This window comes from Oryctolagus cuniculus, chromosome X (assembly GCF_964237555.1).
Source record: "Oryctolagus cuniculus chromosome X, mOryCun1.1, whole genome shotgun sequence".
Lineage (NCBI taxonomy): Eukaryota > Metazoa > Chordata > Mammalia > Lagomorpha > Leporidae > Oryctolagus > Oryctolagus cuniculus.
In genome coordinates, this window is record NC_091453.1 from 40,597,768 (window position 1) to 40,623,815 (window position 26,048).

Below are 26,048 nucleotides of genomic sequence, written 5' to 3' on the forward strand. Positions count from 1 at the left end.
TTTGGGTAAATACCAAAAAGTGTGATGGCTGGATCATATGGTAGGTCTATATTGAAATTTCTTAGGTATCTCCCTACTGTCTTCCACAGTGGCTGCGACAATTTACATTCCCAGCAGTGGTGGATTTGAGTACCTTTTCCCCCACATTCTTTCCAGCATTTCTTGTATTGCTTTCTGTATGAGAGTCATTCTAACTGGGGTGAGGTGAAACCTCATTGTGGTTTTGATTTGCATTTCCCTTATGGCTAGTGATGCTGAGCACTTTTTCATGTGTCTGTCAGCCATTTGAATTTCCACTCTTGAAAATGCCCACTGAAGTTCTTTGTCAATGTCTTAATTGGATTGTTTGTTTCGTTGTTGAGTTTCTTGAGCACTTTATAAATTCTGAGTCCTTTATCATTTTCATAAATTTGAAATATTTTCCCATTCTGTTGGTTGTCCTTCACTTTGCTGTTCTTTTTTTTAGAAAAGGTAAAAGACCATTTTTTTGCCAGAATAACAAATAACAAAATAGGAATAGTTCAAATAAATACAATTAGAGATGAGAAGGCATTAGAGTGCCATCACAGAAATACAAAAATCTATGAACAACTATATGCTAACAAGTTGGAAAATATCAAAGAAATGGATTAGTTCCAAAACACATACAATTTATCCAGAAAAAATGAAGAAAATAACACAAATCTAATAAGATTTAAAAAGTGATTAGTTCTCTTCTCACAGAATAGCCTGAGGCTTGATGACTTTACAATTGAATTTTACAATACATTTAGATTAAAATCTAACAGGAAGTGGGAAAGATGGCAGAATAGGAAGGGAGCACACTGATAGTCCGGGGAGAGACAGTTTAATAACAGTGGAGATACTGCAGGTTCAAGGAAGAGTAGGGGAAGAAATAGCAGAAGAAACTCTTCCAGAACTAGTGATTCACAGTGGACCTGCGTGGAGAGCGTCGGAGCAAACAGTTCGGGACACCAGCGGCAGACTCAACACACCAGCGCTGGAACTCGAGGTGAGCCGAACCTCAATAGCCCGAGACACCGGCAGGCAAGCGGAAAGAGGAGACTAGAGGGAATGAACCCGGAGGGAAAAGTTCACCAGGCTAACTAGCAGAGAGAGAGAGAAAAAAAAAAGTGACTGATACCGACACGGGTTTCTCTCTCTCAGCTCACCTCTCAAAGGCGAGCAAGACAAAGAGCAGGCGCCATCTTGGACATACGTCAAAAGCAGAGCGACCTCAGGTCTGCACCGGCCCTGAGCATAGCAGAAAAACCTGAATCTGGGCGGGGTGAATTAACAGGAGATTAGGACCTAGTGAATTTGTGGTGCTACTGAACTGAGACTGTGAAAAAAGAGACGGTGGGGGTGAGAACTCACGGAATTCACGTGAGTACTCTCCAGAGACGCTACAATTCCGTAACTTTGGCAACCCAGTGGGAGACTGAAGGAGAATTTGAGCCCACTCTGAGGGCAGAACAGATTCCCTGTGTGGTCCTTGGGAAAGAGCTTTTGATCTCTGGCTCCTGTGGCTATATCATTTGCCTGCTAACTACCTCCAACTTCGTTCAGCTGTGCAGAATTACTTCTCTTTTGAATCAAAAAAAGAGAGAGAAAGAGAGAGATCTACCACGCCTAACCTGGGAGTGTCACCTTTGGCACACCAAACAGAGCTCTCAGGCCACACCCATCTCAAGCCTCTAAGGCTCCTTCAAGAACAGACAGTCCACTTAATCTAGAGTCATAGTATAACAAGAAAAAGCACCACAGTGAAGAAACCAAATATCTCCAATATGCCAAATAAAAAATGCAAAAACCGAGGTAGTAAAAACAAGGAAGTCACCATGACGCCCTCAAATGAAATCGACACCCCAATTCAAGATTATGAAGATGATGAGATAGAAGAAATGAAAGAAGCAGATCTCAAAAAATTGATAAGAACATTAAGAAGTTATCAAAAACAAATTCTTGAACTACAGAAATCCTTAATGGACAAGATAGAAAATCTCTCTTGTGAAAATGAAATATTAAGGAAGAGTCAAAATGAAACGCAGAAACTAGTAGAAGAGGAAACTGTGATAGTGATGAGAAATCATAATGAAGTGAATTCAATAGATCAAATGAAAAACACACTAAAGCGCCTTAAAAACAGAATGGGTGAAGCAGAAGAGAGAATATCGTACTTAGAAGACAGAGAGCAGGAAAGGATACAGTCAGACCAAAGAAAGGAAGAGGAAATTAGAAATCTAAAACATATTGTCGGGAATCTTCAGGATACTATTAAAAAACCCAACATTCGGGTTCTAGGAGTTCCTGAAGGCATGGAGAGGGAGAAAGGATTAGAAGGCCTTTTTAGTGAGATACTAGCAGAGAACTTTCCAGGTTTGGAGAAGGACAGAGAAATCCTAGTACAGGAAGCTCACAGAACCCCTAATAAACACGACCAAAAGAGATCCTCACCACGACACATTGTAATTAAACTCTCCACAGTGAAACATAAAGAAAAGATCCTAAAATGTGCAAGAGAGAAACGTCAGATTACTCTCAGAGAATCTCCAATCAGACTCACAGCTGACTTCTCATCAGAAACCCTACAAGCTAGGAGGGAATGGTGAGATATAGCCCAGGTACTGAGAGAAAAACTGCCAGCCCAGAATATTATATCCTGAAAAGCTCTCATTTGTGAATGAAGGTGAAATAAAGACTTTTCATAGCAAACAGAAATTGAAAGATTTTGTTGCCACTCGTCCAGCCCTGCAAAAGTTGCTTCAAGATGTGTTGCACACAGAAACACAGAAACACGGTCATCAATATGAAAGAAGGTAAAGGAAGGAAAGCTCACAGCAAAAGATCACAGGGAATTCAAAGCATATATTAGAACTTATCTTTGGCAAATGGCAGGGCAAAGTTACCACTTATCATTAGTCACATTGAACATTAATGGCCTGAACTGTCAAGTTAAAAGACACTGATTGGCTGATTGGCTTAAGAAACAAAACCCATCTATTTGCTACTTACAAGAAAAATATCTGTCCAACAAAGATGCATACAGACTGAAAGTGAAAGGCTGGAAAAAGATATACCATGCCAACAGAAATGAAGAAAGAGAAGGCGTAGCCATCTTAATATTGGACAACATAAACTTTACCACAAAAACTGTTAAGAGAGACAAAGAGGGGCACTATATAAAGATTTAGGGATCAATTCAACAGGAAGATAAAACGATTATCAATGCATATGCACCGAATTACAGGGCACAGGTTTATTTAAAAGATTTGTTAAGGGAGTTAAAGGGAGACTTAGACCCCAATACAATAGTACTGGGGGACTTCAATACCCCACTCTCAGAAATAGACAGATCAACAGGACAGAAGGTCAACAAGGAAACAGTAGATTTAAACGACACTATAGCCCAAATGGATCTAACAGATATATACAGAACTTTCAATCCTACAGCTAAAGATTTTACATTCTTCTCAGCAGTACATGGAACCTTCTCTAGGATTGACCACATACTAGGCCATAAAGCAAGTCTCAGCAAATTCAAAAGAATTAGAATCATACCATGCAGCTTCTCAGACCATAAAGGAATGAAGTTGGAAGTTAGCAACTCAGGAATCCCTAGAGCATACGCAAACACATGGAGATTGAACAACATGCTCCTGAATGAACAATGGGTCATAGAAGAAATCAAAAGAGAAATCAAAAACTTTCTGGAAGTAAATGAGGATAACAGCACAACATACCAAAACTTATGGGACACAGCAAAAACAGTGATAAGAGGAAAGTTTATATCAATAGGTGCCTACATCAAGAAATTGGAAAGGCACCAGAAAGTTGAGTTTACAGTTCAACTCAAGGATCTAGAATATCTACAGCAAACCAGACCCAAATCTAGTAGGATAAGAGAAATAATTAAAATCAGAGAAGAAATCAACAGGATTGAATCCAAAAAAACATTACAAAAAATCAGCCAAACAAGGAGCTGGTTTTTTGAAAAAAATAAACAAAATTGACACCCCATTGGCCCAACTAACTAAAAAAAGAAGAGAAAAGACCCAAAACAATAAAATCAGAGATGAAAAAGGAAATGTAACAACAGACCCCGCAGAAATAAAAAGAATCATCAGAAATTACTACAAGGACTTGTATGCCAGCAAACAGGGAAACCTATCAGAAATGGATAGATTCCTGGACACATGCAACCTACCTAAATTGAACCAGGAAGACATCGAAAACCTAAACAGACCCATAACTGAGACAGAAATTGAAACAGTAATAAAGGCCCTCCCAACAAAGAAAAGCCCAGGACCAGATGGATTCACTGCTGAATTCTACCAGACATTTAAAGAAGAACTAACTCCAATTCTTCTCAAACTATTCAGAACAATCGAAAAAGAGGGAGTCCTCCCACATTCTTTCTATGAAGCCAGCATCACCTTAATTCCTAAGCCAATAAAAGATACAGCATTGAAAGAAAATTGCAGACCAATATCCCTGATGAACATAGATTCAAAAATCCTTAATAAAATTCTCGCCAATAGAATGCAACAACACATCAGAAAGATCATCCACCCAGACCAAGTGGAATTTATCCCTGGTATGCAAGGATGGTTTAATGTGCGCAAAACAATCAATGTGATACACCACATTAACAGACTGCAGAAGAAAAATCATATGATTATCTCAATAGATGCCGAGAAAGCATTCGATAAAATACAACACCCTTTCATGATGAAAACTCTAAGCAAACTGGGTTTGGAAGGAACATTCCTCAATACAATCAAAGCAATCTATGAGAAACCCACGGCCAACATCCTATTGAATGGGGAAAAGTTGGAAGCATTTCCACTGAGATCTGGTACCAGACAGGGATGTCCACTCTCACCACTGCTATTCAATATAGTTCTGGAAGTTTTAGACAGAGCTATTAGGCAAGAAAAAGAAATTAAAGGGATACAAATTGGGAAGGAAGAACTTAAAATATCCCTCTTTGCAGATGTTATGATTATTTAGGGGATCCAAAGAACTCTACTAAGAGACTATTGGAACTCATAGAAGATTTTGGCAGAGTAGCAGGGTATAAAATCAATGCACAAAAATCAACAGCCTTTGTATACATAGACAATGTCATGGCTGAGAAAGTACTTCTAAGATCAATCCCATTCACAATAGCTACAAAAACAATCAAATACCTTGGAATAAAGTTAACCAAGGACCTGAAGGATATCTACGATGAAAATTACAAAATCTTAAAGAAAGAAATAGAAGAGGATACCAAGAAAAGGAAAAATCTTCCATGCTCATGGATTGGAAGAATCAATATCATCAAAATGTCCATTCTCCCAAAAGCAATTTATAGATTCAATGCAATACCAATCAAGATACCAAAGACATTCTTCTCAGATCTGGAAAAAATGAAGCTGAAATTCATATGGAGACACAGGAGACCTCGAATAGCTAAAGCAATCTTGTTCAACAAAAACAAAGCCGGAGGCATTACAATACAAGATTTCAGGACATACTACAGGGCAGTTGTAATCAAAACTGCATGGTAATGGTACAGAAAAAGATGGATAGACCAATGGAACAGAATAGAAACAGCACAAGTCAACCCAAACATATACAGCCAACTCATATTTGATCAAGGATCCAAAACCAGTCCCTGGAGTAAGGACAGTCTATTCAATAAATGGTGCTGGGAAAACTGGATTTCCACCTGCAGAATCATGAAGCAAGACCCCTGCCTTTCACCTTACACAAAAATTCACTCAAGATGGATTAAAGACTTAAATCTACGACCTGACACCATCAAATTATTAGAGAACATTGAAAAAACCCTGCAAGATATAGGTACCGGCAATGACTTCTTGGAAAACAACCCAGAAGCACAGGCAGTCAATGACAAAATTAACATTTGGGATTGCATCAAATTGAGAAGTTTCTGTACTGCAAAAGAAACAGTCATGAAAGTGAAGAGGCAACCAACAGAATGGGAAAATATATTTGCAAACTGTGCAACTGATAAACGGTTGATAACCAGAATCTACAAAGAAATCAAGAAACTCCACAACATCAAAACAAACAACCCACTTTAGAGATGGGCCAAGGACCTCAATAGACATTTTTCAAAACAGGAAATCCAAATGTCCAACAGACACGTGAAAAAAATGTTCAAAATCACTAGCAATCAGGGAAATGCAAATCAAAACCACAATGAGGTTTCACCTCACCCCAGTTAGAATGGCTCACATTCAGAAATCTACCAACAATAGATGCTGGAGAGGATGTGGGGAAAAAGGGACACTAACCCCCTTTGATTGGAATGCAAATTGGTTAAGCCACTATGGAAGTCAGTCTGGAGATTCCTCAGAAACCTGAAGATAACCCTACCATTCAACACAGCCATCCCACACCTTGGAATTTACCCAAAGGAAATTAAATTGGCAAACAAAAAGCTGTCTGCACCTTAATGTTTATTGCAGCTCAATTCACAATAGCTAAGATCTGGAACCAACCCAAATGCCCATCAACGGTAGACTGGATAAAGAAATTATGGGACATGTACTCTATAGAATACTATACAGCAGTCAAAAACAACAAAACCCTGTCATTTGCAACAAGATGGAGGAATTTGGAAAACATCATGCTGAGTGAATTAAGCCAGTCCCAAAGGGACAAATATCATATGTTCTCCCTGATCAGCGACAACTAACTGAGTACCAAAGGGGAAAACTTTTGAAGTGAAATGCACACTATGAGAAACAGTGACTTGATCAGCTCTTGTCCTGACGGATGATATACAATGTAATACTTTATCCATTTTAGTATTTTTTTGTTCTAGTACCATTGGTTGAACTCTGTAATTAACACTCAATTATTCTTAGGTGTTTAAATTTTAACTGAAAAGTGATCCCTGTTAGGAATCTGGGAAGCATTATGCTGAGTGAAATTAGCCAATCCCAATGGGACAAATACCACTTGTTCTCCCTGATAGGTGACAACTAACTGAGCACCAAAAAGGACACCTGTTAAAGTGAAATGAACACTAGGAGAAACTGTGACTTGATCAGCCCTCACACTGACTGTTGATGAGCAAATTAACATGTTATCCCTCTTAGTATTTTTTTTGTTTGTTCTACTGAATACTTTTGGTTGAATACTGTAATCATACACAATTATTCTAAAGTGCTAAAACTTATCTGAAAAGTGATCACTGTTAAATGTAAGAGTGGGAAGAAGGGAGGGAAGAGATGTGCAATTCGGGACATGCTCAAGCTGACTTACCTCAAATGGTAGACTTAGAAACATACCAGGGGATCCCAATTCAATCCCATCAAATTGGCATGTACCAATGCATCTCACTAGTCCCAGTGATCAATTTCTGTTCACAATTGATCATAATGATAGGACTAAGAACCAAAGGGATCACATAAACAAGAATAGTGTCTGCAAATACTAGCTGATAGAATAAAAAAGGGAGAGAACGATCCAACATGGGAAGTGAGATACACAGCAGACCCATAGAATGGCAGATGTCCTAAACAGCACTCTGGCCTCAGAATCAGCCCTTAAGGCATGCGGATCTGGCTGAAAAGCCCATGGGAGTATTTCAGGCATGGAAAGCCAAGACACTCTGGGGGAAAAAAAGAAAAACCTAAATGGAAGATCTCCATGAGTGCGATCCCAGTGGAAAGAATGGGTCATCAAAGAAGGAGGTACCTTTCTCTGAAGGGAGGAGAGATCTTCCACTTTGACCATGGCCTTGTCTAATTATGATCAGAGTCGGTGAACTCAAGGGGCTTCTATAGCCTTGGCAGCTCATGACAAGAGCCTAGGGTGATTACTGATGGCATAAACAAGAGTGTCAATTTGTTAAGTCAACAACAGGAGTCACTGTGCACTTACTCCTCATGTAGGATCTTTGTCCTTAGTGTGCTGTACATTGAGATCTAATGCTATAACTAGTACTCAAACAGTATTTTTCACTTTATGTTTCTGTGTGGGAGCAAACTGTTGAAATTTACTTAATGTATGCTAAACTGATCTTCTATGTTTAAAGAGAATCGAAAATGAATCATGATGTTAATGGAAGGGGAGAGGGAGTGGGAAAGGGGAGAGTTGCGGGTGCGAGGGACGTTATGGGTGGGAAGCCATTGTAATCTATAAACTGCACTTTGGAAATTTATATTCAGTAAATAAAAGTTAAAAAAAAAATTTAAGGAGGGGCTAGAATACTTCCCAAGCTATTCCAAAGTTTTATAAAGGTTGGAGCTCTGCCAAACTTGTTTTGCAAATCCAACATTACTCTCATACTAAAATTAAAGGCACAACATAAAAACAAAATTACCTACCAATATTCTTGATGAAATTAGATGTAAAATTCTCAACAAAATATTCTCAGACAAAATGAAACAGTTCTTTGAAATATCAAATATCAAATGTGAATTGGATTTATCCCAATAGTGAAAGACAGGCTGATTCACCATTCACAAATCAATACATATATCAACAGGATAAAGAAGAAAAGCACATGATCATCTCAACAAATGCAGAAAAATGTATTTTAAAGCTACTTGTGCAACAAAGGATTCATGTCTAGAATGTGTCCATAGTTCCCAAAGCTCAACAACCATCCAACCAATGGAAAACATGACTGATTATGCATTCATCAAAAGATTAACTTCATATGGCCAAAAAGTTTATGAAAATATATTATCACTGGTCATCTAAAAAATGAAAATGAAGACCATGAAGATCTATCACTTCAGTCCTGTTGGAATGATTATTACCAAAGAGAAATAAAAAGTGCTGGCAAGAATGTACAGAAAGGTGAACTCTTAGACACTATTGGTGGGGATGTGAATTAGTACAACTGCTGTGGAAAACATTGCAGAGATTTCTTACAAAGCAGAAATAAAACTGTCATATGATCTGGCAATTCCACTACTGGGTATATATTCAAAAGACATGAAATCATTTTGTCAGAGATATCTGCTGTACTTTGTTATGGCACTATACATAACAGCTAAGATACGGAATAACCATGTTATACATCATCAAATGAGTGTATAAAGGAAATGTTTTATATATACACAATGGACTGTTATTCATAAATTAAAGAGAATGAAATCCTGTCATTTGCAGCAAAATGGATGGAAGTGGATGAAATTATAAATGAAATAAGCCAGACACAGAAAAACAAGTACTGCATGATCTCTGTCACATGTGAAGTTGAAAAACAAAAAGCAATAAACAAAAACTCTCAATCTGAACACATAATGGTGATTGCTAGTGGCTGGTAAGGGTGAGAGGTATAGTGGTGGTTTGGATAATGGGTATCAAATCACAATTAGAATGAAGGAATAAGCTCCTAGTGTAGTTGGGTGACTACAGTTCATAATAACCTAGAATTTATTTTATGAACAAATAGAAGAAAGGATTTCCACACCTCCAATCATAAAGTAATGTCAAACTAGTGGAAATGTTGATTAGCCTGATTTCATCAGTATATATTGTATTGAAATATCACAACATAGCCCAAATTTGTATGATTCTTGTTAATAAAAAATTTTAAAGTGCTAAACTTTAAATGAATGGATGCTAGAGAGTAACTCAGTGGCATATGAAAATAAAAAATACTTCTAATAAAGATGAATACACAGCAAATATTCATGCCAGTATTAGTGTAATTTGGATTTGTAATACAGCCTTTATTTATATGAAATTTAAAGGACAATTCATGCAATTAATTACAAACTTAGGTTAATATTACATATTATATATTAATGTATAATTAATATAAACCCACTTACACATAGTGTAATGTGGAATGATGTAATTTGTGACACCAGTTACATAAAGGGATGGAATGGAGCTGTATAGGAAAAGAATGCTGTACAAAATCAGTTAGCTGTATAAATTTACAATTTATTATAACTTTACAATGTTTTCTTCAGTCACCATGAAGGCTCCAAAATGCAATAAATGAAAAATAATGCCATTAAAAAAGTTCAAATAAACAGAAATGATGGCAGTAATGGAGATAATGGAAGAATTGGAGCACAAAAACCATAAGACACATAGTAAACAAATAATAATTTCATAAGTTTTTTTCTTGACAGTAATTAAATGTGAAGTGATGAATCTATGTAAAATATATAGATTGGCATAAGAGATTAAAGCCATCATCCAAATATATTTCTGTCTACAAGAGAATTAGACCTAAAGACACTGAAAGTTTAAAAGTTAAATTTGGACAAATATATTCTATGGAAATCGTATTTTAGCTAATTTCCTTATTTTAAATGAGTATTTTGCATTTTGTCTAGGTGGTGAGGGCTGCACCCTGGCTGCTGCCTGTTCAGTGATTGGTGTGGGCTCTGATATTGGTGGCAGTATTCGCATGCCAGCTTTCTTCAATGGTGTTTTTGGACACAAACCTTCCCCAGGTAATCTTAAAATGGTGAGAAGGGTGGCTCTAATTTTATAGTTCAGATCCATGTATTTTGTTCCTAGCATACTAATCTTGCTTATTAGGATGAATGATATATAAAGTGGTCCTCAAGATGCTCACAAATAATGAATATTATGAAAAATTATTTAATACAGTAACACTTTCAGGAAGATATATTGATTTAAAGGTGGCATATTCAAAGCTCAAGAAGAGTAAGTAAACCTTCCACAAATACAATTAAGCAAATTATATTTCTAGGATTCAGACCCAGCATTAATTACCAGACTGTCTTCTACACAGTGCACAAACTGATATATATATATTAAATTTGATTTCTCCATACTTAAAACATATAAGAAAAACTCCACAAATTAGTATGTAAAATAAAAAAGATAATTCTGTCACCTAAAAACAATTTTTAGCATAAACAAGGCTTTTATTATAGAAACAACACATGTTCATTGTTGACAATTTGGTAAATTAATTAAAATGAAGAAGAAAATACAAAAATTCACTCAATTTCACCTGCAAAAATTAATTCATAACTTCTCTGGTATACTTTTTTAATTTATTTTTTTAATTTATTTTTTATTTAGTAAATATAAATTTTCAAAGTACGGTTAATGGATTACAATGGCTCCCCCCCATAATTTCCCTCCCACTCACACCCCTCCCATCTCCCGCTCCCTCTCCCATTCCATTCACATCAAGATTCATTTTCAATTATCTTTATATAACGAAGATCAATTCAGTATATATTAAGTAAAAATTTCATCAGTTTGCACTCACACAGAAACACAAAGTGTAAAATACTGTTTCAGTACTAGTTATAGCATTACTTCACATTGGACAACACACTAAGCACAGAGCCCACATGAGAAGTAAGTACACAGTGACTCCTGTTGTTGACTTAACAATTTGACACTCTTGTTTATGGTGTCAATAATCTCCCTAGGCTCTAGTCATGAGTTGCCAAGGCTATGGAAGCCTTTTGAGTTCGCCGACTTCGATCTTATTCTGACAGTGTCATAGTCAAAGTGGAAGTTCTCTCCTCCCTTCAGAGAAAGGTACCTCCTTCTTTGATGGCCCCGTTCTTTCCACTGGGATCTCACTCGCAGAGATCTTCCATTTAGGTCTTTTTTTTTTTTTTCCAGGTGTCTTGGCTTTCCATGCCTAAAATGCTCTCATGGGCTCTTCAGCCATATCCGAATGCCTTAAGGGCTGATTCTGAGGCTAGAGTGCTATTTAAGACATCTTCCATTCTATGAGTCTGCTGTGAATCCCGCTTCCCATGATGGATCGTTCTCTCCATTTTTGATTCTATCAGCTAGTATTATCAGACACTATACTTGATTGTGTGATCCCTTTGACTGCTAGACCTATCAGTGTGATCAACTGTGAACTGAAATTGATCACTTTGACTAGTGAGATGGCATTGGTACATGCCACCTTGATGGGATTGTGTTGTGATTCTCTCGCATGATTCTAATTTCTTTTATTTGTGTATGTTTTTTTTGACATGTATTAGTTTGTCTTTATGCATAATATCTTTCAGGCACTGTGTGTTTTCTATTACATATGAACTCCCACCCACAAACACAGACATAGGCACAGAGAAATTAACATCTGCCGTCTCACCGACATAAGTACAGATATGCTTAAGAATACACACACATACACATACACATATGCATACACCCCACATATGCTGAAGCATTTTCTTTTTTTTTTCAAAATAGGGGTCATATTGTACATACTGATTTGTAACTTCATTTACCACCCTCTATGATTTATATCTGCAATTTTCCTATTCTATTAAAATGAATTGAAAATATTTCAGTGGGTGCTTATTTACATATACCATTTGGATGCCCTATAAATTATTCTACAAATCCTTTATCTTGGGATGCTTGTATTGGTTCAAAACCTTTATTATATTATTGTTAGAGACCAATATCTTATTCTTAACTCATGTTATATATATCTCTTTATTGGACCCTGAGAATTAATTACTGGAAATGGAATAATGGTTAACATGTATGCATATTTTTAAAGTTCGCTTTGTATTTCACATTATCTTTTTGATGTAACTTCTCAAAAACAGAATAACTGAAATATCTTAAGGAATTTGTCCAATTATTATTCAAAAAATTCAAACTTGTTTATTCTATATGAATGATTAAAAATTCCTCTTTCAAGGTACTCTTATATATATAAGGAATTATCATTTTAAAAATATTTTATATACCATGTGCTCATTTTAATAAAAAAGTTAAAGACATTTTAAACCTGTACCCAAAACTACTTCATTCTTATTCTAAGTTCTTAATTTTAAGTACACAAATATTAAATCATAGTTATATGTTTGGTTTTTTTTTTTTTAACTTTTATTTAATAAATATAAATTTCCAAAGTGCAACTTTTGGATTACGGTGGCTTTTTCTCCCCATAACCTCCCTCCCACCTGCAACCATCCCATCTACCACTCCCTTTCCCATCCCATGCACATCAAAATTCATTTTCAATTATATTTACATACAGAAAATCAATTTAGTATACATTAAGTAAAGATTTCAACAGTTTGCACCCACACAGAAACACAAAGTGAAACAAACTGTTTGAGTACTGGTTATACCGTTAATTCACAGAGTACAACACATGAAGGACAGAGATCCCACATGGGGAGTAAGTGCAGAGTGACTCCTGTTGTTGACTTAACAATTGACACTCTTGTTTATGACATCAGTAATCACCCTCGGCTCTTGTCATGAGTTGCCAAGCCTATGGAAGCCTTTTCAGTTTGCCAACTCTGATCTTATTTAGACAAGGTCGTAGTCAAAGTGGAAGTTCTCTCCTCCCTTCAGTGAAAGGCACCTCCTTCTTTGATGGCCTTTCTTTCCGCTGGGATCTCACTCCCAGAGATCTTTCATTTAGGTTATTTTTTTTTGCCAGAGTGTCTTGCCTTTCTATGCCTAAAATACTCTCATGGACTCTTCAGCCAGATCTGAATGCCTTAAGGGCTGGTTCTGAGGCCAGAGTGTTGTGTAGGACAACTGCCATTCTATGAGTCTGTTGTGTATCCTGCTTCCGATGTTGGATCGTTCTCTCCTTTTTAATTCTATCAGTTAGTATTAGAAGACACTAGTCTTGTTTATGTGATACCTTTGACTCTTAGTCCTATCATTATGGTCAATTGTGAACTGAAACTGATCACTTTGACTAGTGAGAAGCATTGGTACATGCCAACTTGATGGGATTGAATTGGAATCCTCTGGCTCGTTTCTAACTCTATCATTTGGGGCAAGTCTGATTGAGCATGTGCTGAACTGTACATCTCCCCCCTCTCTTATTCCCACTCTTATATTTAACAGCGATCACTTTTCAGTTAAATTTAAACACCTAAGATTAATTGTGTGTTAATTAAAGAGCTGTTTAAATCAGCCCTAAAGGCACTCGGATCTGGCTGAAAAGCCCATGAGAGTATTTCAGGCATGGAAAGCCAAGACACTCTGGCAAAAAGATCTCTGTGAGTGAGATCCCAGTGGAAAGAACAGGTCTTCAAAGAGGGAGGTGCCTTTCTCTGAAGGGAGGAGAGAACCTCCACTTTGACTATGACCGTGTCTAAACAAGATAAGAGTCGGAGAACTCAAGGGGCTTCCATAGCCTTGGAAACTCATGACTGGTGCATAGGGAGATTACTGATGCCATAAACAGGAGTGTCAATTTGTAAAGTCAACAACAGGAGTCACTGTGCACTTACTCCTCATGTAGGATCTCTGTCCTTAATGTGCTGTACACTGAGGCTTAATGCTATAACGAGTACTCAAACAGTATATTTCACTTTGTGTTTCTATGGGGGTGCAAACGATTGAAATCTTTACTTAATGTACACTAATCTGATCTTCTGTAAAAAAAAAAGAAAGAAATTATCAATTCCCAACTTGACTCTCACTGGGATTAAACATGACAATAGGTCTGATCTGATTTCATCATCATTTTAAAAAAAAATCATCTATTATTTTTCACTTTATGTTTCTGTGTGGGAGCAAACTGTTGAAATCCTTACTTAAGGTATACTAAGCTGATCTTCTGTATATTAAGATAATCGAAAATGAATCTTGATGTGAATGGAAGGGGAGAGGGAGTGGGAAAGGGGAGGGTTGTGGGTGGGAGGGACGGTATAGGGGGGGAAGCCATTTTAACCCATGAGTCGTACTTTGGAAATTTATATTCATTAAATAAAAGATAAAAAAATAAAGAGCTGTTTAATTAGGTTTTCTTTTTTTAATTTGAGATACAGAGACAGAAAATGTAAGTGGAGACTCCCATTAATGGCTCACTCCCCAGATGCCCACAATGGCCAGGATTGGGCTAGGGACAGAACCAAATAAAGAAGCCAGGAATGCAATTCAGATCTCTTGTGTGGGAAAAGTACTTGAACCGTCATGACAACTTCCAGGTTCTTTCTTAATGGGAAGTTGTAATGAATAACCAGAGCCAGAAATCTAACTCAGACACTATAATGAGGCATGCAAGTGTATTATGCATAATGCTAAATACCTGCTCCCCAGGTTTCAGTTTTTTGACTGATTGTGAAATAATTGACACACAATAAACAATACATATTTAAAGCCTACAATTTGAAAAGTTTTGACATGTGAACATACCGTTAATCCGTCTACAATTAAAGAAATGAACAGATTCTTCATCCCCAAAGTCTCTTAATAGTCTTTCAGCATCATGCTTCCCATCTAGAGGAGAGAGAACATAGTGTCCCTGACCTGCCAGGGGCCAATGGATATAGATAGAGAACATTGGTTATGCTAGATCATGGTTTTAATAAACTAGCTGAAATGAGGACATAAATCTCCATTTCAGTAGTATTAAAAGCATATCAACAACTGTTATCACACTTGGAGTAGAAAAGAAATGAACCACTACCCTTTCTTACTGATTCAATTTATGATGAAAATGAGGTACAATTAGCTCTTGTAGAGCAGCTAGGAAATTTAATCAGCTTGATCGGAGGTTCTGACTTGTCCACTTTTTACTGCCACCATTGGAATGTCTGGCTACAGTGGAAGAGACCATTACTCACAATAAGACTGTGGAGTCCCTCAGGCAGCTCTCCCAGGAGTATTCTCCTGCTGCTCTTGAAGCTCATTTTACCCCTCTGGGGAGATGCTTAGTAATTGGGGATTGCTTCATGTCACATGTCTGCATCTATTTTGTTTAGTGTTTGCTGTCCCAGGACAGCACTTTCATTCCTTCTGCTCAGATGATATACCAATGGTAACATGTGCTGTTGCTACCAAAATATGTGAATTTGTGAAAGTTTTGGAATTAGTGTGAAAAGTGAAATTATTCCATTTTTAACTACTCTAACTTCAGATGAACAGGATTCAGTGTGCCATCTAACTGTGGAAGCTTGGATCAGTATCAGCCAAGTACTGTCTTAGGTTGACTGTGAGGCTGTGGTGACGTCTACACTGATAAACAGCAGAAGATAAATTTTAGTGAGTTTTTAATATGATAGCTGACAAAATTTCAGAGCTCCAGAAAGTCACAGATCTTAAATTCACTCTAAATAACTTGACTCTCACCTTTCAGAACTTACTTAAAACTGTAAAGCTCATGTACGAGCAGTTGATGCCCACAAAGAGAAATTCGCAAATCCTTGCTTTTAGAGACAGAGAGACCATAATTACGTTCAATATAAAGGAATTAGTAACTGGCACTAATCAAGTTATCAAATAGCTCTGTCATTTGCAATTATGGGATTGTCTACCATTTTAGGCAAAGAGAATACCATTGAATATCTTCTACCCTATTTTTTTGCTCAGTTAAGGGATGAGTGTTCTGAAATTAGTTTATGTCCGATTTGGACTGTGTAAATGAAATAAATTTAATCTGCCAGTTCTCCCAGTCTCTTCTTCCTTTCACGGTGGAACTAAGTTAAGATGCGAAGTGGAGATTTGGGCTGGTCATGATTGAGTATATGACACTGTTTTCAGGCCAGCTGGGTATGGAGTTCTTTGATGAAATGCTGAATTCTTGATATAGGTCCTAGCTGTCGCTCCCCATCTTCGTGGAGGAACGACACAGGACCCTGCGCTGTTCTTCCGTCTGCTCGGCCCTCCTCGGGTTTGCTGCTGGTTCTTCCCGGGTTGGCTACCGTCCCTCCACCTCCGTGGAGGGGCGGGCCCCCTGCCACTTTCCCCACTTCCGCAGGGGAGCGGCACATTGCCGGCCGGCTCTCTCGGGGGCTGCTCAGGTGTTCCTTCAGATAGATGTTCCTGGTGCATGTTGTCTCTCTCCTCCTTTATAGTCCTCTTCTGCCAATCCCAACTCTGCTACCCACAGGCCGAGTACGCTGCTCTCCTCCAATCAGGAGCAGGTCCTGCTGTTTATTGGTTGAACTGGAGGCAGCTGTGTAGAAGCTGTTTCCTCCTCTCCTAGTGCCATATTGTGGGAAAGCAGATGCATAGAATAAGTCTTAATTCGAGTAACAGTCTAGTCTGAGTTGCTCCCCACACCTAGCAGTGGATCACATGTATGTTATCTGAGAGATTGTCGCCAACATCCTCATGAAACTAGTTCAGAAATTTGGTACTCAAAATATTATTGTTCCCAAAGTATTAGTAATGGTCAATGTTCCTAAATACTTGCATGGAATGACAATTTTATTCTGCATTAATGCACTGAATGAAGCTTGTATCAGGAAATAACGACTAAATAAGTGCTTCCCCTTTTATTTGAAATAACAGGAGACAAAATAGCAAATGAACTTTCAATACAGCCGTATATTTACAAACTCTGGACCAATTCTTGATATTGATGCTTAGCAGGAGTAGTTAAGCTGATGCTACCTCATGATGAAAACATGATGTCTAATAGTTTGCACAGGAAGATATAATTCTTACATTGGTTTAACAAGGAACAGGAAGGCTGTTATTCAATTCTAATCGCAGATTTTTAGTTAATGTGCTATTAAACTGTATTAAGAGAAAGTATAAAACCTTCAAATTTCCATCCAAACAAATTGCAACAACTTAGAAGAAATCAAATTTCAGTGACTTGATTCTTTCTGGAGAGCAAATGGTACTGGATTTTTTACTTTTCTTCACTGTTCAGAGCATTATTTAAGACATTTCTCATGACAAATTCTTCACATTCAGTAATCTCATGATTGTCTTCTGAGAATCTGGGAACCTCCATCCTCACCATTTCATCAGGCCCCGACCACTTTTTAAACCAAAGTCTGGATGACTTAGGCCAACTTAGAGTAGAGCGATTCTCTTGATATTTACTTTAATCTCTATGTCTTTTCATCATTGCAAGATTAAACATTCATGGTTTAGAATAACTTATTTTATAAGAGTTCTATTTTATTTTGGAGATATACTGAGATCTGATTGTAGTGAAAGCCACGTTTTTCTGGATTATAAATGGGTCTGCTTAAGTGTCTCATGTTAAATGGGAATGTGGAAGCCTAGGATTAATGTATTGATTGCTTTGTTTTTATTTGCTAAATTTTGACTGTAATGGCATTCAGAAGCCAGGGCACAGATGTATCTTTTTGATAACACGTGATGTTAAAACTTTAATGAATTTAAACAGCTCAACACTAGGTATTCAAAACTTCTCTCTCCATATCTGTCTCCTGAGAAACCTTTAGTAACTCCTAATAGGTAGTAAGCTCTGCTGTTTCATTCTAAGATTGCAGTTTTGTGTTTTTAATGAGCCCTAGAACCACTGGTCTACTATGGTACGGATTTCTTCTTCTTTACCAGATTCTTCTTCCAATATGAAAATCTTGTCCTTGATAAATTGCACGGTAGCTTTTAAAAAAATCACACAATTAAATAGAATCATGTCCCCCATCCACAGCTATCATACCCACCTGCAACCACCTATCTGTTTTCTGTCACTATAGACTAGTTTTCAGTTCCTCCTGTTTGATATAAATGGAATCATACAATTTGTACTACTCCATTTTGTAGTGATTCAAATTCTAAAATTAAACCATTGGTTTCATTTTAAAAATTATGGATTGTTTATACCTGAGATTTTATTTTTTCAGGAATTTATTATTAGATTATCAGTCACAACAAATGAATAATTCCTACAACATAATTCTCTTAAATTTCCTCTTTAATGTGATATTAATACAAAGAGAATAGATTCAATGTAGTTCATGGCAACAATTCTAACAATATAATGATGCTTATTCTTTCTTCTTAATTTTTAAAAATTATTAGTATAAAGAGAACAGATCTGTTGTCTTTTTCCTACCTTCCTTCCTTCCTTCATTGCTGTATTTTAAATTTTTTGAGATAATATATTTAATTTACATTATTGCCAAAGGCTTAATGTCCCACTGAATAAAGTGTTCAACAAGTCAAAAGTAAAAAGACCCTAGTTTAATGGTAATATAAGCAAAGAGTATAAGCAATATGCCAATTAGAAGATGTCCATTTCACTCAGACAGTATTTTTTGGTTTTCTTTTTTTAATTGTTAGAATTTTTTAATGTCAGCAAATTTCATTTATTTCATATATGCAGATTCAGTAGCAAAATGATACTGCTCACTCTTCCCTCCCTCACACACACAATTTCCTCTTATTCAGCTTCTTTTTTTCAACTTCTTTTCTTATTCAACAAATAGTACGCAGAAATATACAGTACATTTTAAAATAATCACATATAATCAAAACTAGGATTAATGTATATTAATGATATAGTAGCATATCATTATTATTTTTTTTTGACAGGCAGAGTGGACAGTGAAAGAGAGAGACAGAGAGAAAGGTCTTCATTTTGCCTTTGGTTCACCCTCCAATGGCCGCCGCCGGCATGCTGTGGCTGGCGCACCGTGCTGATCTGATGGCAGGGGCCAGGTACTTATCCTGGTCTCCCATGGAGTGCAGGGCCCAAGTACTTGGGCCATCCTCCACTGCACTCCCTGGCCACAGCAGAGAGCTGGCCTGGAAGAGGGGCAACCGGGACAGAATCCGGCACCCCGACGGGGACTAGAACCTGGTGTGCCGGTGCCGCAAGGTGGAGGATTAGCCTACTGAGCCGCGGTGCTGTCAGTATATCATTCTTAACCATTGGTTTGACAAAGATATAAAACCAAGTTTGACAAAAAACATAATTGCAGCAATACAGATACACACAGATAATTTGCTCTTCTTTTTTTTATATTTTAAGTTTCACATATAAGGGAGACCATGCATTATTTGTCTTTCTGTGTTTGAACTATTTCATTCAAAATGATGTCTTCCTGTTGCATGCATTTGATCCAAATGATAGAATTTCATTCTTTTCATAGTAGAATAATATTTCATTGTGTGTGTGTGTGTGTGCATGCCACATTTTTATTCTTTCATCTGATGATGCACACCTTGGTTGATTCTACATTTTGGCTATTGTGAGCAGTGCTGCTATAAACAAGGTGGTGCAAGTAACTCTTTGATAGAATGTGTTCATGCATATTGGATATATACTCAGTAGTAGACATTGCTGGATCCTATGGAAAGTCTATTTCCGGTTTTTTAAAGATATTTCCATACTCTTTTCCATAGTGGCTGGACTAATTTACATTCCTATCTTCAGTATGTAAGGGTATCCCTTTCTTCACATCCTCACCAGCATTTGTTACTCCCTGTCTTTTGGATAATAGCCATGCTGCCATGGATGAGATGATACCTCATTGTGGTTTTGAGTTGCATTTTACTGACATTAGTGATGTTGAACATTTTTTGATTATTTGTTGTAAATTTGTATTTCTTCTTTTGAAAACTGTCTGTTGAGGTCATTTGCCCATTTCTTAACTGGATTTGTTGTTGCTGTTGTTGAGTTTTTTGAGCTGCTAATGTATTCTGGATATTACCTCTTTGTTGGATAGGTAGCTTGATTCAGCATATTGTCTTTAAGATTCATCCACATTATAGTAATTCCTTCTTTATTTCTGAGTAGCATTTCATTGTATGGATAAAACCCAATTTGTTTATTCACTCACTTATTGATGGACATTTCAGTTGTTTCTAGTTTTTGACTAGAAGTAATATGGCTATGATCATTCATGTAAATATCTTTTTATGGACATATATTAAGATGTCTTGGGTAAATATCTACAAATGTAATAATGACTAGCTGATATGATAGGTAAATTTTTATCTTAAGAAACTGACAAATCTATTTGCAAATTGGCTTTATCACTTTACAGGCACAATAACAGTGAATAAGAATTGCAGTCATTCCACCTACTCCCTAATTAAGCAATCATTTTCTGTTTCTCCCTTTCTATAGCACATTGAAATCACAAATCTGCAAATAAATAAATGAATAAATAAATCTTTAAAAAAGGCCTCACACAAGGGTTTAGCTATCAAGAAAAATCCTATAGAGCACATCCTGCACAAGTGTGTTATTCTCAGGAGTTCCCTTGAATGTTTCTTGGTCTTATACATAATATGGCTCATTTCACTTATTGAGAGGGCATGCTTTCCAAGAGTCCAGGCACATCACGAAATGATTAATTCCTGTCTGGAAACACGGGTTTTAGTTGAGGAGACTTTGTTACAGAGAGGCAGAGGGAGAGCAATAGAGAAAGAGAGAAAGAGAGAGAGAGAGAGAGTCTTCCATCTGCTGGTTCACTCCCCAAATGGCTACAAGCACCAGAGTTGAACTGATCTGAAGCCAGGGACCAGGATCTTCTTCTGAGTCCTTCACATGGGTGCAGGGGCCCAGGGACCTGGGCCATCTTTCACTGCTTTGCCAGTCAATAGCAGAGAGATTGATATGAAGTGGAGCAGCCAGGATTCATTTTACTCACTACACCACAGTGCCAACACCTCCCCTAAAATACTTAAGAGCTTGATGATGTTTTAATCTGAATGCTCCTTTTAGGGACTATAGATGAGGACGTCATCTATTGTACAATGGCTCCAGGAGCTTTCTAAGTTTAATTAGAGTTCTCGAGTTCCTTTATGACTGCATTGCCAAACAGATGATTGCTCTCCCTCAGAAGGAATCTTTATGTGTACTGTTATGTTGTATTTGAGAATGGATCAATACATTCAAAGGCAAACATATACTGGGATTCTGAATGTTATGGTATGCATAAAAAGCACCTGTGAGGAATAAAACTATGAACCAAGTGGTACCTTCAAGCATCTGAGCTTGATAATATAGGAATTTTGTGCAAGAGGATGAAGCAGAATGACTTCTTTATTCCTGACCCTAAGAATCCTGAACTATCTGATATTACCCACTTGGATTTAAAATAGGCAAAATGGGTGTATTACAAGAGGACTGACAAAGAACTTTGACTCTATGCTTGAGAAATTTATTAGTGAAGGATTGGAGTTCACACTTAGCTTCTGGTTTTAAGAGGTGCTTGAGTCAACGAGGAAATGTCTTTTTAAAGAGGAACATGATGGGGGACACATGTGTGGGTAAATTACCAGAGGTGAGAAGCCTGGGTCATATGGTAGATCTATTTTCAGATTTCTGAGGTATCTCTATACTGTCTTCCACAGCGGATGAAATAGTTTACATTCCCACCAACAGTGGACCAGGGTACTTTTGTCCATACACCCTTAAAAAATTGTAATTTGTTGATTTCTGTATGAGAGCCATTCTAACTGGGGTAAGGTAAAACCTCATTTGATTTTGATATGCTTTTCCCTAGTGGCTAGTGATCCTGAGCGTTTCTTTCATCTGTCTGTTGACTATTTGAATTTTCTTTCTTTTTGAAAAATGCCTGTTTAAGCCCTTTGTCCATGTCTTGACTAGATTGCTTGTTTTGTTGATGTTGAGCTTCCTTAGCTCTTTATATATGCTGAATATTAATCCTTTATCCGTTTCATAGTTGGCAAATATTTTCTCCCATTTTGTCCGTTGCTTCTTCATTTGCTGAGTGTTCATTTTGTGGTGCAGAAGCTTCTCAACTTGATGTAATCCTGCTTGTCAATTTTGGCTTCGATTTTCTTGTTTCTGCAATCTTTTTCAGGAAATCTTTGACTTGCAGAGGTTTATAGTAGGGTTCATATTTTATATTTCTGCGCATGGAGATCCAGTTTTCCCACCACCATTTGCTGAAGAGAATCTTTGCTCCAGGGAATAATTTTAGCACTTCATCAAATTTAAATTGGTTGTAATTGTGTAGATTCATTTCTGGAATTTCAATTTTGTTCCATTGGTCTACACATCACTGTATTTTTTTCCATTACCAAGCTGTTTTGATCATAAGTGACTATAGTATGTCTTGATCTCTGCTCTTTATTACTGACTCCTTTTCCCTCTTGGTTATTGGTCTGCTTAGGTTTTTCTTTCCTTCATGACTCAATTTACCTAATTTTTTCCAGACTTTCCACTTTGTTGGCGTATTGCTCTTTGTAGTAGTTCATGATGATTTTTTTTTTATTTCTGTGTTACTTGTTGTACACCAAGTAAAGAGTTCAACAAATGGTAGAGTATAGTATTTTGTAACTGTGTGATGAAAACTTTTTCGATATCAGTTGGGACCATTTGGAACATAGTGTAGATTATCTTTGTTATTTCTTTGTTGATTTCTTGTCTACTTTATCTCTCCATTCATGAAAATCAGGTCTTGAAGTCACTCATTACTACTGTATTGGAGCTTGTCTCCCTTTAGATCTATTAACAATTGTTTTAAAATGTAAGGCACCATGGCATTGGATGCGTATATCTTTATTATAGTGAGATATTCCTGTTGAAATGATCCTTTAATCATCACATAGTGCCATTCTTTTTCTCTTTTAGCAGTTTTTGTGCTAAGTATATTTTGTCTGAATAAGATGGCTACACCTGCTTGTTTTTGTATACATTAGCATGGAATATCTTTTTCCATCTTCTAACTTGCAGTCTGTGTATATCCTGGTTGGTGAGGTGTGTTTCTTGTAGGCAACAACTAGATGGGTCTTATTTTTTATCAGGTCAAATATTTTGTATCTTTTAATCGGAGAATTTATACTATTTACATTCCAAGTTACTATTTGGAAAAATCTTCCATGTTCATGGATTGGAAGAATCAACATCATCAAAATGTCCGTTCTCCCAAAAGCAATTTATAGATTCAATGCGATACCAATCAAAATACCAAAGGCATTTTTCTCAGATTTCAAAAAAATGATGCTAAAATTCATATGGAGGTACAGGACACCTCAAATAGCTAAAGCAATACTGTACAACAAAAAAAGAGCTGGAGGTATCACAATACCAGATTTCAAGACATACTACATGACAGTTGTAATCAAAACAGGATGGTACTGGTACAGAAACAGATGGATAGACCAATGGAACAGAATAGAAACACCAGCAATCCGTCCAAACATCTACAGCCAACTTATATTTGATCAAGGATCTAAAACCAATTATTGGAGCAAGTACAGTCTATTCAACAAATGGTGCTGGGAAAACTGGATTTCCACGTGCAGAAGCATGAAGAAAGACCTCTACCTTACACCATACCCAAAAATCCACTCAACATGGATTAAAGATCTAAATCTATGACCCGACACCATCAAATAATTAGAGAACATTGGAGAAACACTGCAAGATATAAACACAGGCAAAGACTTCTTGGAAAAGACACCAGAGGCATGGGCAGTCAAAGCCAAAATTAACAATTGGGATTACATAAAATTGAGAAGTGTCTGTACAGCAAAAGAAACAGTCAGAAAAGTCGCCGGCGCCGTGGCTCAATAGGCTAATCCTCCACCTTGCGGCGCCGGCACACCGGGTTCTAGTCCCGGTTGGGGCGCCGGATTCTGTCCCGGTTGCCCCTCTTCCAGGCCAGCTCTCTGCTATGGCCAGGGAGTGCAGTGGAGGATGGCCCAGGTGCTTGGGCCCTGCACTCCATGGGAGACCAGGAAAAGCACCTGGCTCCTGGCTCCTGCCAGGATCAGCGCGGTGCGCCGGCTGCAGCGGCGGCCATTGGAGGGTGAACCAGCGGCAAAGGAAGACCTTTCTCTCTCTGTCTCTCTCTCTCACTGTCCACTCTGCCTGTCAAAAAAAAAAAAAAAAGAAAAAAAAAAAAAAGAAACAGTCAGAAAAGTGAAGAGGCAACCGACAGAATGGGAGAAAATATTTTCAAATTATGCAACTGATAGAGGATTAATAACCAGAATCTACAAAGAGATCAATAAACTCCACAAGAACAGAACAAACGACACAGTTAAGCGATGGGCCAAGGACCTCAGTAGACATTTTTCAAAAGATGAAATCCAAACAGTCAACAGACACATGAAAAAATGTTCAGGATCACTAGCCATCAGGGACATGCAAATCAAAACCAACCACAGTGAGGTTTCACCTCACCCCGGTTAGAATGGTTTACATACAGAAATCGACTAAGATAGACGGGATGCGCAGCCACTCCGGTGGTCAGCAGTTCGAGTGCTCCTGAAGGAGCGATGCTGCCGTTTACTCCTCAGGACAAGCCCTGGGCCCAAGAAATGGACGTGTTCGGTGGAGGCAGCATGTGGTGAGGTAAATGCTGTTAAAATGGTTGATGAGCCAATGGAAGAGGGAGAAGCAGATTTTTGCCAGGATGAAGATGTTAAAGAAATCCAGGCTGGAGCCATGGCTCAATAGGCTAATCCTTCGCCTGCAGCGCTGGCACCCCCGGGTTCTAGTCCCAATCAGGGCGCTGGATTCTGTCCTGGTCGATCCTCTTCCTTTCCAGCTCTCTGCTGTGGCCCGGAAAGGCAGTGGAGGATAGCCAATTCCTTGGGCCCTGCACCTGCATGGGAGACCAGGAGAAGCACCTGGTTCCTGGCTTCAGATCAGCGCAGTGTGTCGGCTGCAGCACACTGGGCACAGTGGCTATTGGAGGGTGAACCAAAGTAAAAGGAAGACCTTTCTCTCTGCCTCTCTCTCTCTCACTGTCCACTCTTCCTGTCAAAAAAAAAAAAGAAATCCCTATCACTCATCATGTTAAAGAAGGATATGAGAAAGCAAATGCTGCACAGTTTGAGTTGCTCAAGGTTCTTGGTCAGGGATCATTTGGAAAGGTTTTTCTTGTTAGAAAGAAGACTGGTCCTGATTCTGGAAAGCTCTATGTAATGAAGGTGTTAAAAAATGCTTCTTTAAAAGTTTGAGACAGAGTTCAGACAAAGATGGAAAGAGATATACTTGTGGAAGTAAATCATCCATTTATTGTCAAATTGCACTATGCCTTTTAGACTGAAGGGAAGCTGTACTTAATATTGGATTTTCTCAGGGGAGGAGATGTTTTCACAAGATTATCCAAAGAAGTTCTGTTTACAGAGGAAGATGTGAAATTCTACCTTTTTGAATTGGCCTTTGCTTTGGATCATCTGCATCAATTAGGGATTGTATATAGAGACCTGAAGCCAGAAAATATTTTGCTTGATGAAATAGGACATATCAAGTTAACAGATTTTGGGCTCGGCAAAGAGTCAATAGATCAAGAAAAGAAGGCGGGGGCGGAGCCAAGATGGCGGAATAGTGAGGGCGCGCACCGATAGTCCGGGAAAATTTAGTTTAATAAAAGGGGAGTTACGGTAGCCTCAGAAAAAAGAACCAGGAAAATATTGCAGAG

General features: G+C 37.7%; 1 protein-coding gene and 1 pseudogene across 3 annotated transcripts in view; both read left to right on the forward strand.

The window, feature by feature from the left end:
- FAAH2 (fatty acid amide hydrolase 2) overlaps positions 1-26,048 on the forward strand; it is a 217,511-nt gene that overhangs the window by 68,495 nt on the left and 122,968 nt on the right. For 2 of the 3 annotated variants that reach the window (XM_070067362.1, XM_070067361.1), the window contains one exon: positions 10,329-10,448. The exons of the other annotated variant lie outside the window; for it this stretch is intronic. In XM_070067362.1, coding sequence (XP_069923463.1) covers positions 10,329-10,448 — 120 coding nt within the window. The remainder of the gene's footprint in view (positions 1-10,328; positions 10,449-26,048) is intronic. 3 annotated transcript variants of the gene reach the window in all.
- Positions 10,542-16,578, forward strand: LOC127484960 (serine/threonine-protein phosphatase 2A 65 kDa regulatory subunit A beta isoform pseudogene; annotated as a pseudogene).